Raw genomic sequence first — 15,933 nt, 5'->3', positions numbered from 1 at the left:
CCACTCAGACTAGTAGGGATTGCAAGTTGGTGGTGGTGAGTTTCCTGTAACATTATAAATATTTTTCATTTGATGAATCAGACCAATAAGCCACCAGCCACAGATTTTCTTTATATTTTCATTTGACGTTTGTGTTCTCCAGAGGGATTCTGATGAAAATCTAATAATGCTTTTTTTCTTTAGCGAATCAGCCGGTGCTTGGCAAACTATATATCTCAAACTTAACGTCAGAGAGCTTTTCTATCCTGTGGAACGCCACTGAAGGAGAGTTTGATGGTTTTATCCTGGAAATAATTGATTCTGATTGGCTGATGGAGCCAAAGGAATATAACATATCCCACAATGATAAGTCCATCAATGTCAGAGGGCTCAGGCCCAGCACTGATTACATAGCCTACCTCTATGGGACGTACAAGGGATCCCGAACCAGTGCTGTCAGTATTGTTGCATCAACAGGTATTTAGATTTTTTTCTCCGTCTCTGGCCTGTATGCATATACTGGACATTTAAAAAGATACAAATACAAGCTTTCTATTGCAAAAATAAATAAGTAAATTTATACTATATTTTCTCTCCCCTGTAGCTGAAGAGCCTGATTTGTCCAGGCTAGTTGTTTCTAACATTACCTCAGACAGATTCTTTCTGTCGTGGCGGACAAGAGAGAAGCCTTTTGATAACTTTGTAGTAGAAGTCAGAGAGTCTGCTTTGCCCTCTCAGGCAATGGGGCGCGCTCTGCCGGGAGACGTGCGCTCCACAGTCATGGCCGGGCTCAAAGCCAGCACAAGCTACAACATAAAGCTGTACGCTAGTACTGGTGGCCAGAACACACAGCCTCTATTTGCTGTAGCTTCAACAGGTATTGCATCCTATGCGCTTCTAAACACTGCATGTACCAAACACATTGTTGCGTTGTGGTTCTCAGCACAACTTCACTGAAAAGCCGTGTTCTGTTTTTCATTCAGAGGATCTCCCACAGTTGGGGCCCATAGCTGCTTCGTCTGCAAGTCCACATAATCTCAGCTTGTCCTGGAGCACTGTGTCAGGCCATTTTGATGGCTTTGTTATCCGGGTCAGTGACTCCGAGCAGCAGTCTGATCCGCTGGAGATCAGACTTCCTGGTGAAATCCGTAACATTACAGTCTCGAACTTGATGGATGCCACAGGCTATGACATTGAACTGTATGGTATTTCTCACGGGCGCCACACTCCCTCTGTGTTAACCCACGCCGTCACAGGTACTATGTATTTTACTCATATTTTCAACTCCCATCACTCGTAGGATTAAATGCATTAAGGTCAAACTTGACTTGCATCATAAGCAACTATTATTTATGATTACATTTTTTATGATTTGAATGAAAACATTTAATTTGTTAACTCCAAAGAGTTCAGACATGAATAAACACGGAGGTGAAAACTTCTCACTCTCAAATTTCTATTTCATTTTTCTACCAGAAACGTTCGTCTTCCCATGTTGAGATGAATGTCATCTTTATGAATAGCAAAGCATCATAGGCGATGTTTCATCACATTTTCATTCACTCTGAGCCACGCTCCTTTTACCTGAGTTAGGGTTTCATGGCGTCGACTGAAAACTAAAATCGAAGCCGCTGAATGAAACTTTATAAAACCTTTGGGTGAGAAAGGAGACGTATCAATCTTTCCACTGTCTGTGGCAGCGATATAAATCAGTACGATGCATTTCAAATTTGCCCTTAATGTGTTGTAGCCTTTAAATTCAGGAGATATTCTATTTTTAATAGATGACTATTTTTGTCCCTATAAACTATAAAACCTCACAGGAAGAACAGACTATGATTTGCTAAGGCAACCATTGCACACATTACGCTCCTAATGGAATCTTATTCCCTTTCCCACATCTGTTCCCGCTCACAAAACAATGAAACCCGCTCCACTCCAGCTTCTTTGCCTAAAGTGGAAAACTTGACCATTTCCAACATAACCCCCTATGGCTTCCGTGTGTCATGGGAGGTGAAGCAGCAGCTGCAGCAGGAGGATTCACCCCCCTCTACTGGGGGCTTCAGCCACTTTCACATAGTGGTGACAGACTCCGGCTGGCTGCTGGAGCCTCAGGAGTTCACTGTGCCGGGAAACCAGAGTCACCTGGACATCTGGGGCCTCATCACCGGCATAGGATATGAGCTCAGGCTGACGGGGGTGTCAGAGTCAGGGCTTCTCTCTCGGCCTCTGAATACAGTGGCTGTGACAGGTACCACCCACAGTTCACTGCAAGGCCCCTCCCACCTCTTACTAAAATGTGCAACTACTCTGTGTGTATTGATGGAAAATCATTTAACTTTATGATCTGAATATGATCTGAATATGAAGTTTCACCATCACAACTTGGCTGCTCTATAAATTGTATAATTCTGTGGTATTAATGTACTTTTAATGATCATTTAGCATTGTAAATTAAGATCTCTTAAAATGAATTTGGCTTGATTATTGATATCATTCGATTGATGCCACTTTTCGATGGTGAGGCTTCAGATCACCTACCTAATGTAACACAGATTTAAAACTCATCTCTTTTCTGATCTATCAATTCCTTTGGTTGGGGGCATTTTCTTGTATGCAGTTTGGTCCCCGGGAGAAAGAGATGTGGAGCTCCCATTTTTGTCCCCATTTATTCTTATTCCCAAAATATGAGCAGGCATATTAGTTTGTTTTCATATTTTTAAAGGTGTTTTCCTCCATATTTGTCTTGGTTGTATACAGCATAAAACTAAATGATCAGAAAGTAGGAAAACACTGATACATCAACAGACAATCTGAGCATGAAATGTCTGTTGATTTAACTTCTAATCTCATTTGTTTCATTGTCTTTGAATGCACTGACTGCACCTCGACCTTGAGGACGCATGGCGACCTCATCTCAACCAGAATTACCTGAAATTCTTCCAACACGTCAGCTAGAGCCTTTTATAGAATGTGAATCTGTTAACTCACATTAATCAACGTCTAATAAAAAGCATATTGTCTTTCTTTTACACTAACGGATGCCAGAGCATGGCAGATGGTGAACAAAAACGTCTGCCACCTGGAAACCTTTCTTGTCTTTCTTCTGAACTCTTCCAATCTGAGCCAATGTCTTTGGCTGTCTCTCACAAGTTGATGATTATTTCTGGGAAAACACCAAACCAACACAACGTTCTGTTTCCTTGTCCAACCAGAGGCTGAGCCGGAGGTGGAGCATCTCTTTGTCTCCGACATCACTGCTGACAGCTTCCGTCTGTCGTGGGCGGCAGATGAAGACATGTTTGACAGATTTGTGATTAAAATAAGAGACAGCAAAAGGCTGTCCCATCCTAAGGAGTACAGTGTCATCGGTGAAGAGCGAACCAAGGTTTTAAATGGACTCTTGAGTGGCACTGAGTATGAAATCGAGCTTTATGGTGTCACTTTGGACCAACGCTCCCAACCTATTATTGGGGTTGCTCAGACAGGTATATGAACAACACTGCAGATTGTTTAGTTCTGTACTAACATCTAAACTCTCTGTGGTTTGGCTTTGCAGAGAACTGAACCCGCAGTGCTACTAATCAGATTCCTTCCTCTGCTTTAGGCTCCATGTTTACTGGAAACCCTGTCTTAAGTTTATTGTTGTTCTCTTGACCCAAAGCTGTTTTTGGAAATAGTTTATTCACTTGAATTCTCCTTTTCCTGTTTTCCTATCTGCGTCTGTCTATTCAGGCCTGAGCACACCAATGGGACTTCATTTCTCTGAAGTGACGGATTCTTCTGCCGTGGTTCACTGGTCCATGTCTCCCTCTCCTATTGATAACTACCGCATCGCCTATGTGCCCTTTGAAGGAGGTAAGATGTCGATCAAGGTTTTTGCATTTCTTCTTACAGATAAAAGTTCTCAATGGCTAGGAATTACAGTCCCGCTCACTTATATGCACCCTCTAAAAATGCAACTTGTTGGCAAAATTTATAGTAAAAAATTGTCTGAATTGAATTGAAATGGCAGCCAATGAGGGGAGCCGATCATCAATTATTCAAATTTTATTTTTATAGCCCATATTCACAAATCACAGTTTGGGCAAATCATAGGGCTTAACAAGGGGCAACATCCTCTGTCCTTAACCCTCAACAAGAGTAAGGCTGCTTGGTGTTGGGTGTGAATACGTTTTTCTAGCTGATTCGAGCACTCTATTTTGATATGTGATGTTTTAAATGCAGGGCCTCTCTAATCCACAGGAAGTCCGATGACAGTGACTGTGGACGGCAGTGTGTTTGAGGCTGTGCTGCCCAACATGATCCCTGGCAAAACCTACCAAGTGACTGTCAGTGCTGTGAAAGGTCTGGAGGAAAGCGACCCCAGCACCGACACTGTAACCACAGGTTTGCTTTGTTTCTTTCTCAATTGATGTCCGTAACCTTTGCGTCAGCCCCTCTAACTCATAACTGCATTGGCATCAGATTCTAGAAAATGTAATTGAAGCCATTTCCTCTTTGTGTTCCTGTTTGTGTCTTCCAGCTCTGGACAGACCTCAGGGCCTGACTGCAGTTAATATCACAGACACAACGGCCTTGCTGCTGTGGCAACCGTCTGTGGCCACAGTCGATGGTTACGTCATCACCTACAGGGCAGATTCAGGTGAGATTGTTTTTCTATAATGTTGTTTATCTACATTAGCTCCTAATGGATGCAGCATGAGTGAGTAATCTTTAAAAGAAACTCTCCCTCACACATTGCCTTTCTTCTGTCAATTGTTGCAGTGTAGGTCAGTGACTCGAATTTCTTTTTTTTTTTTAATCCTGTGATTTTATGAACTGGTGTACGTTGTCTTGCAGTGTCCCCGGTGGTGGAGCATGTTTCTGGAAATACAGTGGATTTTGAGATGGGCTCCTTAGTTCCTGGAACCCAATACACAGTTGTAGTTCATGCCATGAAAGAAGCTCAGAAGAGTGGATCTGCTGTCACTGAATTCATCACAGGTCAGTCGAGAGAGGAAAGATGTCTGCAAATCGAGAGAATGTGATAATAATGTGAAAATAATGTGATAATAAAGGGTTGGCACAGAGTGAAGAACCGACAAATAGTTTTCACCTGAATCTACAGCTGTTTCCGTTTCAGCTCATTGTTTACCCGTCTGGTCCACAGCTTCACGGTTAACTCTCAACCGTCACCATGTGTTGTTTTTCAGCTGCAGAAGGCAAATGTGACTCAGTAGAGAACGTTCTGTAACTCTGTCAACGCTTAACACATCCTTTAAAAACCTTTTAGCTGAACCATATTACGCAAATTTTGAAATATCAGTCCTCTAGATTGGCCTGATCAAGATCCTTAAATTATTCCCTAAGGCAATGGTGAGAATGTTGAAAAACAACCAATCTTGAAATGTTAAGAAAGTGAAAAAGAAATCATGGATCTGCCCCCTTATCTGGATCCACAACAAAACCTATTTATTTTGGTGTATTGTCTAAAGAGTGAAAACAATCTTCTTTTTTGTTTTACTTTTCTCTCCTGATAAATACCTGGTGAGTTCAACACCAGGTAAATTGAAAAGCCAAAATAAATATTGGAATAAAAATCCAATTTGTATCTTAAGAGCACCTTAAGGCTTCCTGGATTAAGTCCACTACTTTGTCTCTTTGTGTGTTTTTGCACTCACTGTCCTCTACCTGCTCAGCAGCAAACAGTAGGCAGACAGTCAGAGAGCAGCTGGTGAACATGATTGAGCTTTAATCATCTGAAGAACTTAACAGAGCTGAGAGAGTGAATATCGGACTCCAAATTAATGATATTGTGTAAATGAAACTTTTTGCTAACCGGTTTCTTGTCTTTTACACTATGTTGATGCTGCACAGAGCCAAATTAATACGTCATTTTAGTTTGAATGAATAATTAATCTGCAGTGTGACTCTGTATTTGCAGATGTGGACCCTCCTCGTGATCTGACAGCTATAAACCTCCAAACTGACAGTGCTACTCTGACATGGAAACCCCCGCAGGCTGCTGTGACCGGTTACACACTCAGCTTCTCTTCTGCTGATGGTGTGATCAGGGTACGTTCACACCTGCAGCAGTTAAACCACGGTCAGCGATGCTGGCTTCACTTCAAAAAGACATAACTGAGTTTATTCCAATAATAAATTAACACCCTTATTGAAACTGATACCTGATCTGATGCCCATTGTTATTGTTATTAAACAAAACAAAAAACGTTTCACTGTTGTTGATGGTCAAGTCAGTTTTTGTTGCTTTTTTTACAGCAAATAATATAATATTGCTGCTAGATATGATTTGATATTATATTATAATAATTGTTGTAGAATCTCCAAAATGGTCCTGCTTTTTTGTGTTTACTTGCGTATTTCTTTGTGTGTGTCTGGATTCAGGAAGTGGTGCTGAGCCCGACAGCTTCCTCTTACAGCATGGCTCAGCTCAGTGGTTCCACAGAGTACAGTGTCAAACTGCAGGCCATCGCTGGGCCCCACAGGAGTCGACATGTAGCCACTGTCTTCACGACCAGTAAGCATGAAAACATCATGCATGTACTTTTTCTATTCATTTGTGTGCAGTGCTGGAACATAAGAACATTTACTGAAGTATTTTACCTAAGTACAACTTTGAGGTACATTATATATATATATATGTATTTTTCAATTCATGCTACGTATAACTGCTATTCCATTTCAATGATAAATATTGCATTTTTTAGTGCACTACATTTATGCAATAGCTATAGTGTCTTTTTTCAGATTAAGATTTTGCATAACATACATATGATGAGATCATAAAAGAAGATTTAACAATTTGTTTCCACTTGTGACGCTTATAAATAAGTGACGTTAAATCGTTACAGGGACCAGAATAAGTCATATACTGTTGATGACCTTTTCTGTACAATTTTATATTAATTTGTGATCATTTAGAATGCAGCGCATTTACTTAGTATTATATTAGTAGTAGTATACAACCAGTATTTCAATTCTGTGTTGTAGTTGCTTTTGCCTAAGTTAGGTAATATTTAAACCTCAGCCTTGTGGTTGCTACTCTCTTGAAGGGTTATGCAACAGTCCAGATGCACAGTAGAGAGTTAGAACTTCTCCTAACTTTAATTATTTTCATTAAATTCGATACCCCAGTCACATCACCTGCGCTTATTTTTCATTCTGCCTGAGCAGCTGCTGATGGAAAATCTTTTGTTTTTCCTTTCCTTCCTTTGTCTCAACCTTCTTCTCTCCAAGGTCCTCTCTCTCACTCAACACCATATACAGTCTTGTGCATTTTCCTGTAATAGGGATAAAGATAAGCAACTGTGTCTGTGGGTCTTGAAGATGATTTCTTTTTAATATGTGCGTTCTAGTTGGACAGTTGTTCAGACGACCCCGGGACTGTGCTCAGATATACCTGAATGGAGAGACGACCTCTGGTATATACACCATCTATGTGGGAGGAGAGGACGGCCAGCCCATCCAGGTTTACTGTGACATGGCCACAGATGGCGGAGGATGGACGGTGAGGAAATCAACCCGCTGGAAACTTTTAACAACCATTTTGACACCATGTTTCATATTGAATCATATCTGATCAAACCAGTTATGCAATGCCTGTTTTTAATTATATAAAGCATCACAGTGACCTCGGTCGTGCTTGGTCGATTGTTGTGAAACTCATCAAAGTTAGTCCTCCGCAGGTTGCCCTCAGACGCCAGAATGGAAAGCTGGAGTTCTTCAGGAACTGGAAGAACTACACCGCTGGCTTTGGTAACATGAATGATGAGTTCTGGCTGGGTAAGAATCCCCGATGTTTAACCCTATTCACTACGCACCTTTCTCCCTCTCCCTTATTACCATCTCAGACATGTTAAATCTGGGTTGCAGGTCTCTCCAACCTTTATAAAATCACATCCTCTGGTCATTATGAGCTGCGAGTGGACTTGAGGGACAAAGGGGAATCAGCCTACGCCCAGTATGACAAGTTCACGCTTGCAGAACCAAGAACACGTTATAAAATCTACATAGGGGCATACAGTGGAACAGCAGGTAGGTTCTACTTCAAGGAGTAGTTGTACATTTTGGGAAGAATGTCTCATGGGCTTTTTATTCTCAAGAGTGAGGAGAGAAGATCCATTATGTAATAAATATGAGTTTCCATCCACCTGTTTTATCTGCTTTGCACAAAAACAAAATACTTGACTGGAAACATCAGAAACTCAAGGAAAGAAAAGGCCAAATATAACTAAATGGAAACAGGCTTAGAGTAAATCATCAAGCACAAGTGGCATGATACTTTATTGCCAGCTGAAGAGATGAAAAATGGATTCAGTATATAATAGTGAGGAAAAAGGATCAATCCTTGTTGATCTGTAGCAGGTCTCCTTTCACTGTAGGTCACCCAACACAAACCAGAGACAGCTGCTCACCAGTACTATTATTTCACTGTTAAATTACTCAAATAATTCCCGATTTTTATTTGGATTAGCAAATCATGAATTATTTGAAAACTTTTTTCCCCTCAAGATCTATGAAGTATTCTCAAAATGTTGAAAAATACCCCAAAAAATCTCTCAATGTTAAAGAGAAAGTAACCAATAAATACTGGTTCCAGCCCCTGATCCAGATTTGTTCCAAATTTTACTGGATTCTTTACTGACACACCCTTCCTCCAAGTTTCATGGAAATCCTGTTGTTAGTTTCTGCAAATTTTGATTAGAAAACGGGGCCATGTTAGCTGTTTCCCTGTTTCCAGTCTTTATGCAAAGCCTCATACTAAACACACAGATATGAGAGTGCTTTTTATCTTCTCATCCACATCTCTAAAGAAATTGAACAAGTATATTTCCAAAAATGTCTATTTGCCTTGCTTAGTTTTTCCAGTAGAACTGAGCTCACATGTTTCGGTGCTTTGAGTCAATGATAGAAGGATGAGCTTTACTGATCAGTTCCCATCTTTCGCAGGTGATTCCATGACTTACCACCAGGGTCGACCGTTCTCTACCTATGACAACGACAACGATATCGCTGTCACCAACTGCGCCTTGTCCTATAAAGGTGCCTTTTGGTATAAAAACTGTCATCGCGTCAACCTCATGGGGAAATACGGTGACAGCAGTCACAGTAAGGTATGTACAGTTCCAGCATGTTTCTTTTAGCTTGTGTCATTACAAGTGCAAAATAAACAATGACTAAGAAACCTTCCCTGGACTTTATTTATATTTTTCTATCACCCCTCAAGATGATGGATTGCTCATTCTTATGCCAGTATTTCAACAATTAACTTTTTCCTATTTAAATTCCAGTTCTGCTTCTTCCAAGATACTGGATGTTTCAGTCAATTCTTCTTTATTGGGGCTTCTGCCTTCCCCTACTTCTCCATAAAAGGCCTTTTCACGTGCTATTATTAATATTTTACTCAAATATCCATCATACCTTCTTTAGTAAATAAAGTGAAATTCAACTTATGTTCTTATATACTAGTATTTGTTGTAATGTACTACATCGCCTTCCTAAAAACATTTTATCTGATGTTTCCAAAATATGTGTGAGCGATTGACAAAGTCCTCAAAGTTTAATTCCTGCTTACAATCCTACAAACCATCCAGCAGACGGATGGAGGTGACAACATAATCCCTCTAAGGATTAACAATTCAGATTCAAAAGAAGACTTTGATCCACGTTGGTGAATTGTCGGATGTATGATGTAGTGATAGACTCCTCTTTCTCACAGGGGATCAACTGGTTCCACTGGAAAGGCCATGAACACTCGATTGAATTTGCGGAGATGAAGATCAGACCAGCCAACTTCAGAAACTTCGAGAGCAGAAAAAAACGATCATAGACTTGTGAACCCCCTCCACCTCCTCCTCTTCCTCACCTCCTCCTCTGCCTCACCAGCTGTCATGAACTTCGGTGTCCCCTCATTTTTAAGTTCCCTCTAAATTACTCACAATCCAAGGTAATCACACTGAATGTAATCAATTCTGGCTGTGAGAAAAAAACTTGGTCAATTTACACCAAAGAATCAAACAATTGGTTGATTTTGTGTAATCGCCCAAGTCTGGCAACGATGTGTGAGTGATTATATATTGTGTGTTCCAGGGAAAAGTAGCTGTTGAGTTTAAGTGTGAATGGACATAACAGTACATGTGTTATCGAGACCTAAACAGCAGTATTCATATAAGAATTAATCGTAAAATTGTATAAATGAATCCACTGAATCAGTAACATGTCAAAGGCACATATAGTCGGAAGTCGTCGGGCCACATCCTTCACATCCGCTGAGTTCATGAGAATCAAACTCAGATGCATCATGTGTTGAAATAGTTCAGTTCCTCCATCCTCCACATTGTAATGTTACAAAAATCCATCAATTAAAACGTTAAATTTTTTGGATTTATTTCCAAAAGTTCTGCTAGGTTTCTCGGAAAGAACCATATAATTTGTGTTATTTGTTAGTAATAATATTTAAAATATAAAAAAAAAAAAAAATCACTTTTATATAGGCGAAGAAGGAACAACTATGAGACTTCTGTTCAGAAGAGATCGGCTGAGCTACGCAGACATTTTGTATGTGTCTGCAAACATACAACATTCATACAATTCAGAAGTCAGTGGCGGATCTAGGATTGTTTTACATAAGGGGCCACAATTTACAAAGACCAGTAGAATTCCTTATCAGAAAAAGATTAGAAATAAAAAAAAAATCATATTTATTGTTATTATGTGACTAATGTTCTAATATTTTAAGACTACTGAGAGAACAGGGCCACTTTGAGGGCCAATCAGATTTCAGTGCCCCATTGGTTCCACCCCTGGCTCCGCCCCTGACAAATGAAAAATAATGTTTCCAATAATAAATTAGTCATAAATATTCACTGGTGTTTAAATGGAGCTAAATCCTTCATGGAAGTTCAGCAGTAAGTAAATACTGAACTCTGCTTAGGAACTAAAATGACTATCCGTGAGCTTTGTGTTTTATTCCTCTGATTAGAACCAAACTTCACGGTTCTTTCCCAGAAACTTACACAAAGTTTAAATTTAAATGAATTAAGGTACCTGTAAAATGAGACCTAATGTGAATGAAATCATACATTTTAATCAGCATAATAAACATAAAGTAATGTTGCCATATATTAACTGTACAACTGTGTATTTGTTTGCCACTAATACAGTAAAAAATGTTATCAGCATATTTTGATTAAAAAAAGAGCAAATTGGATGACCTGTAACTTTCAAGACAAATAAATATTTTGTTTGATAAAAGCGTGTGTGAGCCTTTTGTTCCTTAGCACACATTTAAACCGTTTCCATGGTTTCATTCCAGCAGATGGCAGTGTTTACTCTCTGTTCAACACTGGTTGGGCATGACCAGTGTGATGAATGGGGTTTTCTCACAAGCTGCGTTTAAAGAGCAACAATCATAAATACTGATTATTCAGGTTATCTGCAGGGCTTGGAAATCCGATTGAGGTCAACACAAACAAAAAATTGTCTGTAGAATTTCAGTAGTCTGGTATCACATTTTAATGTAAACAATGAGGATTTAACTGCTGTCAGATTCAGGTAAATCAACAAAAAGGTCCCATATATAACTAGTTAAAACCAAACTTATCAGAAAAGTGTTAAGAACGAACTAAAGTGACAGAAAACACTGTGAAAAGCAAGTAATTTGACTCTAATTTGGTCTATGCTGGGATTTATCACCTATACTGCAGCCAGCCACTAGGAGGCAATCAAGATGCTTTGGAATCACTTTTGGGCAGGAGTCATATCCATATTTATTTACATTCTAAGGTTGTAAATACATTTCTATAGGTCTGTTTACTTTTCTACCACTTATCAACACAAACTCGGGCAAGCAAAAACTGAACTTAACATTTTTTAAATGTGTTTCTTTTACCACATATCTATATATAAGTTCAGGTCGTGTTAAAAAGATGTGATATCGCAGTACATATTCTAAATACAGTTTGGAAGTTGTGATATATATGGCATTTCATTTCTAGAGTTAGTAATGTTGGCAATATTGTTCCTAATTTCCATTGTTCTGTGACCAGTATGACCCCAAAAAACATATAAAAGATATCCTATTGGGTCTTGAATAAACTTTGATTTGATTACCCGAACATTGCAAAAACCTGAGCATAACATCATTTGATATCAGAAAACAATCTCTGAGTTAAAGAAAGATAAAATAGCTGTAAACGTTATTGCAGGAGGAAGCTTTCACTTCCAACCAAGAAACTTTAACCTCTTTTTGTTTCACTTTGAGAATCAAAAAGTTTCCTGAAGACATTTATATTGAGGCTTGGCTTAATGCATGTTATATATAGTTTCTTAAAGATATTAGACCCGGTGCAGCTGAATATTCCTGCTCCAGGATCCCAAAGTCGAGGCTTAAATCTCTCTTATCTTTCTTTTGCAGTTCTTTTTGTGCAGGCCATAGGTACTTTCAAACTTGCAAAATCAATATCTTTTCATCCGGATCTGAAGGGAAACCTGTGGCTCTGCTCCACACATTAACTGTAATGAGGGCGGAAATCATTGGAGCCTTTAAACAGGGATAATTTAATAAAATATGACTCGGCTACAAGTTCTACTTTTAGTTGCATTTGCATCGCAAGTAAACCTGAAGTCATCCCAGTCTTGTCTTTCGACCTGAGCCAGGTGCCCCAGTTGTCTCATCCTCCTCCGTGTCCATGTCCTCTCTGCACGCTTTTAATGGGCACATTTCGGGCTTCTTGCATCCGATCCTCCCAGGGACGACTGGATGTTTCATCCAGTCATGATCACGGCTTCGGTTTCTCAGTATTCATGCTCAGGGTAAACAGTTGTGTGTTCGGAGGAGCCTGCCACTCCCTCAGCTGCCGAAGGTTTTGAGAATTTGGAACAATTTGTGTGAATTTGACAATGAGGAATGTGAGGAGGTGTGACGAGACACTAGATGTCGTCTGGCACGAAGCTGGGAGATTTCCACATAGAAATAACTTGCCCAGGATTAACACCTATGACTATTGCTGAGCTCTAATTTCACCCTGAGATGTTGCTAAATGGGGACTTGGAGGTCATCAGTCAAGTGTCCTTGCCCCAGAGGGAACCGGGGATAGGAATACTCTTACCGATCAGTGTTGAGAGTTCGAACAATTGTGTACCACTTGTGTTGTGGACCGTACTTCCTATGAACCCTGTTTCTCCCTGTGGTGAAGACAGATAAGAGCTGGTATTGATAAGAGACGATATGCTACTTGGTGAGGGAGATTGTTGCTGTTTGGTCCTGTAAACCCATTCCCTACATGTGTCCTAAATCTGAGGGAGTTGGAAGTTAATTGCCGATAAGAGTGTATACAGATTTTATACATTTAAAGCTGGGATAGTGGTTGGGGTCAATGGGAATAGCAATATCCCACAGTGGGGTTTGTTCGTCCCAAACTCTGATCCGAAGTGAAGCATCCGATCTGTGAGACCTTTACGTATAAAGCTTCATCCGGTGTTATAAATGCACTGTGTGCTCCTTGTTAGATGATGAAATGAATTTGTCCAATTTTCAAATTTAAAGACAGAAGTGCTATAAACAGAAAAAACTACAGCCCTCACTACTGTTGACAGGCGAAGCGCCCATCTTGGTTTTCTAAATCGGGGGTGGTTAGGTTCCTCCGACCTTCCGAGTCCAAAGTCTGAACTAGTGCTGCTAGTTGCAACTTCCGACTCTGGGGTCAGTTATTTCGAATCAAGGCCTCACAGAGCTGCAGCCTCTTAAGCTTTCCAAAAATATAAAAATGCTATATGTGTTTAAAATAGTTAGTATACTATTATATAGTATGCACGTGTTTCATACACGGTACTGTAGCTACTTGGTATTCTTCCCCAGGGTAAAGTGGACATTCCAAGCAGTTCAATGGGGACTTGCCTCCATATGAACCAAAATTAGCCAACAGTTCTCAGAACTGTCATGGTGTTGCGACACATTGTGATACTGTCAGTATTTGCTCAGCGTTATATCATTGTTTGCTCAAAGAGCAGCCTCAGATTTGCTCAGCCAACTCTCTCCTGCTGATGCAATAAAACAAGTCTCCCTCTGGCTTTCCACAGCCCAGTTTCTGTTCACTGTAAAGAAATTAAGGTTTATTAATCTTCAGAGTATTATTGTAACAGTGTGATTGGGTGCAGTCATTTAGTAAATTTCTTGTGAGCAAATATGTATCCTGGAAGCAGCGCAGCACAGACTATGGTGCCTTTCACTTCATGGGGTCAAATAGGAGCCGAAATAAAAATGTGATTTCCGAATATGCCAGTTGAGCAAACGGTTACTGTGTTGCCTGAGAAAAACCTGTTTGCATTAGTCACGCCATGCAGCCTCGCTGAAACATGCTGGCCTGCCATTAATCATGTTTTTCAAGGAAACTTTTTCCCAAGAGTCGGTGCTATATTTGAATTGGCTCCGCTCTCGGTGTAGAGTCCCTGGCGCTGCGCGAACATGCATCTAAATCATCCGCCTCGACCCTGTCACTGCACTCCGCACTACTTTCCACTCCACCATTAGACATGTGTAATTGAAAAATAGTCAATTTCATGCTCTATCTGATTATTCTATCTGTAGAGTAAATGCTCTATGCATGTGCTGTAAGCTTCAGATTATTGTGACGTAAAGGCCGTACTTTCATTTGATGTAATTCACTTTTAAACCCGAACGTTTGGGCAGGGGATTCTGACGGTCAGGATTCCAGGAGTTATTTGCTAAAGATAATTCAGAAACGCATACCCAAGCAGTTCAACTCCGAGCTGTCAGTGCAGAGTGCTCGCCTCACATACCTTGCCTGAGGGATTGCTCGACGCACACTATAAACAATAGACTTTGCACACAGCACTGTACATTACAGCAAACATTATTGAACATTGATTATTGCTGCATGTGTATAATGTGCTGCAGAAGATATCAAGTAACAGAAGGAAAAGCATGTGTGGTACAGTCGGACTTGACTGAGGCCAGTATGCATCAAACTAATGTGGAAACTATCGCAGCATTAATTTTATTCATGCAATGTTGTGTTTCATGACCTTAAGATGACTGCATGTGTAAAATTGTGTGAATACTTTATGTTGATGCACATTCTGCTCCGTTACCAATGGCTTGTGCAACAGTCGTACTCTGATAATAAGTTCAATAACCTGAAAGCACCTGGTAACATCATCAGGTGCTTTCAGCCACACCTTTATTTTCTTAGCTTCTGTCATCAAATCCCTCGAACATCACTGAACGTTCTGCTCTGCTCGACCAGACACACCGACGCTGTGCCGTCTTTAAACCTGTCTTTAAATTTGTGTTGATTTAACATATCAGTTGTGTAACATGAGGCTGAACAGGAAACACAACATTACCCACTAGGTTCTGCTCCAAGCTAAATGTTAACACCTGGCGACTCAGTAAGTACATTGTTACCTGTGCACTGGGAGCTTATACAACGATTAAACTACCAGATTTTTACCCAAAACCCAAAATGTGAGTTTCATGGTCACAGTGGAGGAAAAGTCAGACTATCGACAAAATCTCTTTGTACTGAGTCTTTCCATAAAGTGTCAATCAATCTGATGGTTTTCAAGAAATTCGGTCGTATAAATGAAAACTGCAATTTTACAGCTAAAGCAGGTCCACCGTTCTTGTGATAATCCATTAAATAGTTTTTAAATCATCACGCTAACAAACATACACAGACAAATAACAGATAATAAATTATTCTTTTACTTATTGAAATGCATTTAAAGGCCCAAAATGTGATAACTTTGTCTCATACATCCAAAGCGATCACCCGTTTGAATACTCATCTTATATAAAGCTCTTTACGTGCATGGCGCTGCAGAGTCACATACATGACACATGAGGATTGTGGTCGATTATCCCATTAGAATCATTAATCGTTGTGATTATCTCCGGACATCTGGGGGCTCAACAATGGCTGCGAC

General features: G+C 40.1%; 1 protein-coding gene across 6 annotated transcripts in view; it reads left to right on the top strand.

Moving 5' to 3' along the window:
- tnca (tenascin Ca) overlaps positions 1-11,238 on the top strand; it is a 49,459-nt gene extending 38,221 nt beyond the window's left edge. For 3 of the 6 annotated variants that reach the window (XM_053411589.1, XM_053411588.1, XM_053411590.1), the window contains 16 exons: positions 184-456; positions 584-856; positions 963-1,235; positions 1,922-2,230; positions 3,195-3,467; positions 3,715-3,837; positions 4,225-4,368; positions 4,505-4,624; positions 4,822-4,965; positions 5,906-6,036; positions 6,370-6,502; positions 7,341-7,492; positions 7,671-7,767; positions 7,858-8,019; positions 8,935-9,098; positions 9,704-11,238. In XM_053411589.1, coding sequence (XP_053267564.1) covers positions 184-456; positions 584-856; positions 963-1,235; positions 1,922-2,230; positions 3,195-3,467; positions 3,715-3,837; positions 4,225-4,368; positions 4,505-4,624; positions 4,822-4,965; positions 5,906-6,036; positions 6,370-6,502; positions 7,341-7,492; positions 7,671-7,767; positions 7,858-8,019; positions 8,935-9,098; positions 9,704-9,814 — 2,882 coding nt within the window. In that variant the 3' untranslated portion in view covers positions 9,815-11,238. The remainder of the gene's footprint in view (positions 1-183; positions 457-583; positions 857-962; positions 1,236-1,921; positions 2,231-3,194; positions 3,468-3,714; positions 3,838-4,224; positions 4,369-4,504; positions 4,625-4,821; positions 4,966-5,905; positions 6,037-6,369; positions 6,503-7,340; positions 7,493-7,670; positions 7,768-7,857; positions 8,020-8,934; positions 9,099-9,703) is intronic. The other 3 variants (XM_053411591.1, XM_053411593.1, XM_053411592.1) reach the window with 1 other exon arrangement.
- The last annotated feature ends 4,695 nt before the right edge of the window (positions 11,239-15,933 follow it).

This window comes from Pleuronectes platessa, chromosome 19 (assembly GCF_947347685.1).
Source record: "Pleuronectes platessa chromosome 19, fPlePla1.1, whole genome shotgun sequence".
Lineage (NCBI taxonomy): Eukaryota > Metazoa > Chordata > Actinopteri > Pleuronectiformes > Pleuronectidae > Pleuronectes > Pleuronectes platessa.
The sequence above is the reverse complement of the archived record's forward strand: the minus strand, read 5'-3'. Positions and strand labels throughout refer to the sequence as shown.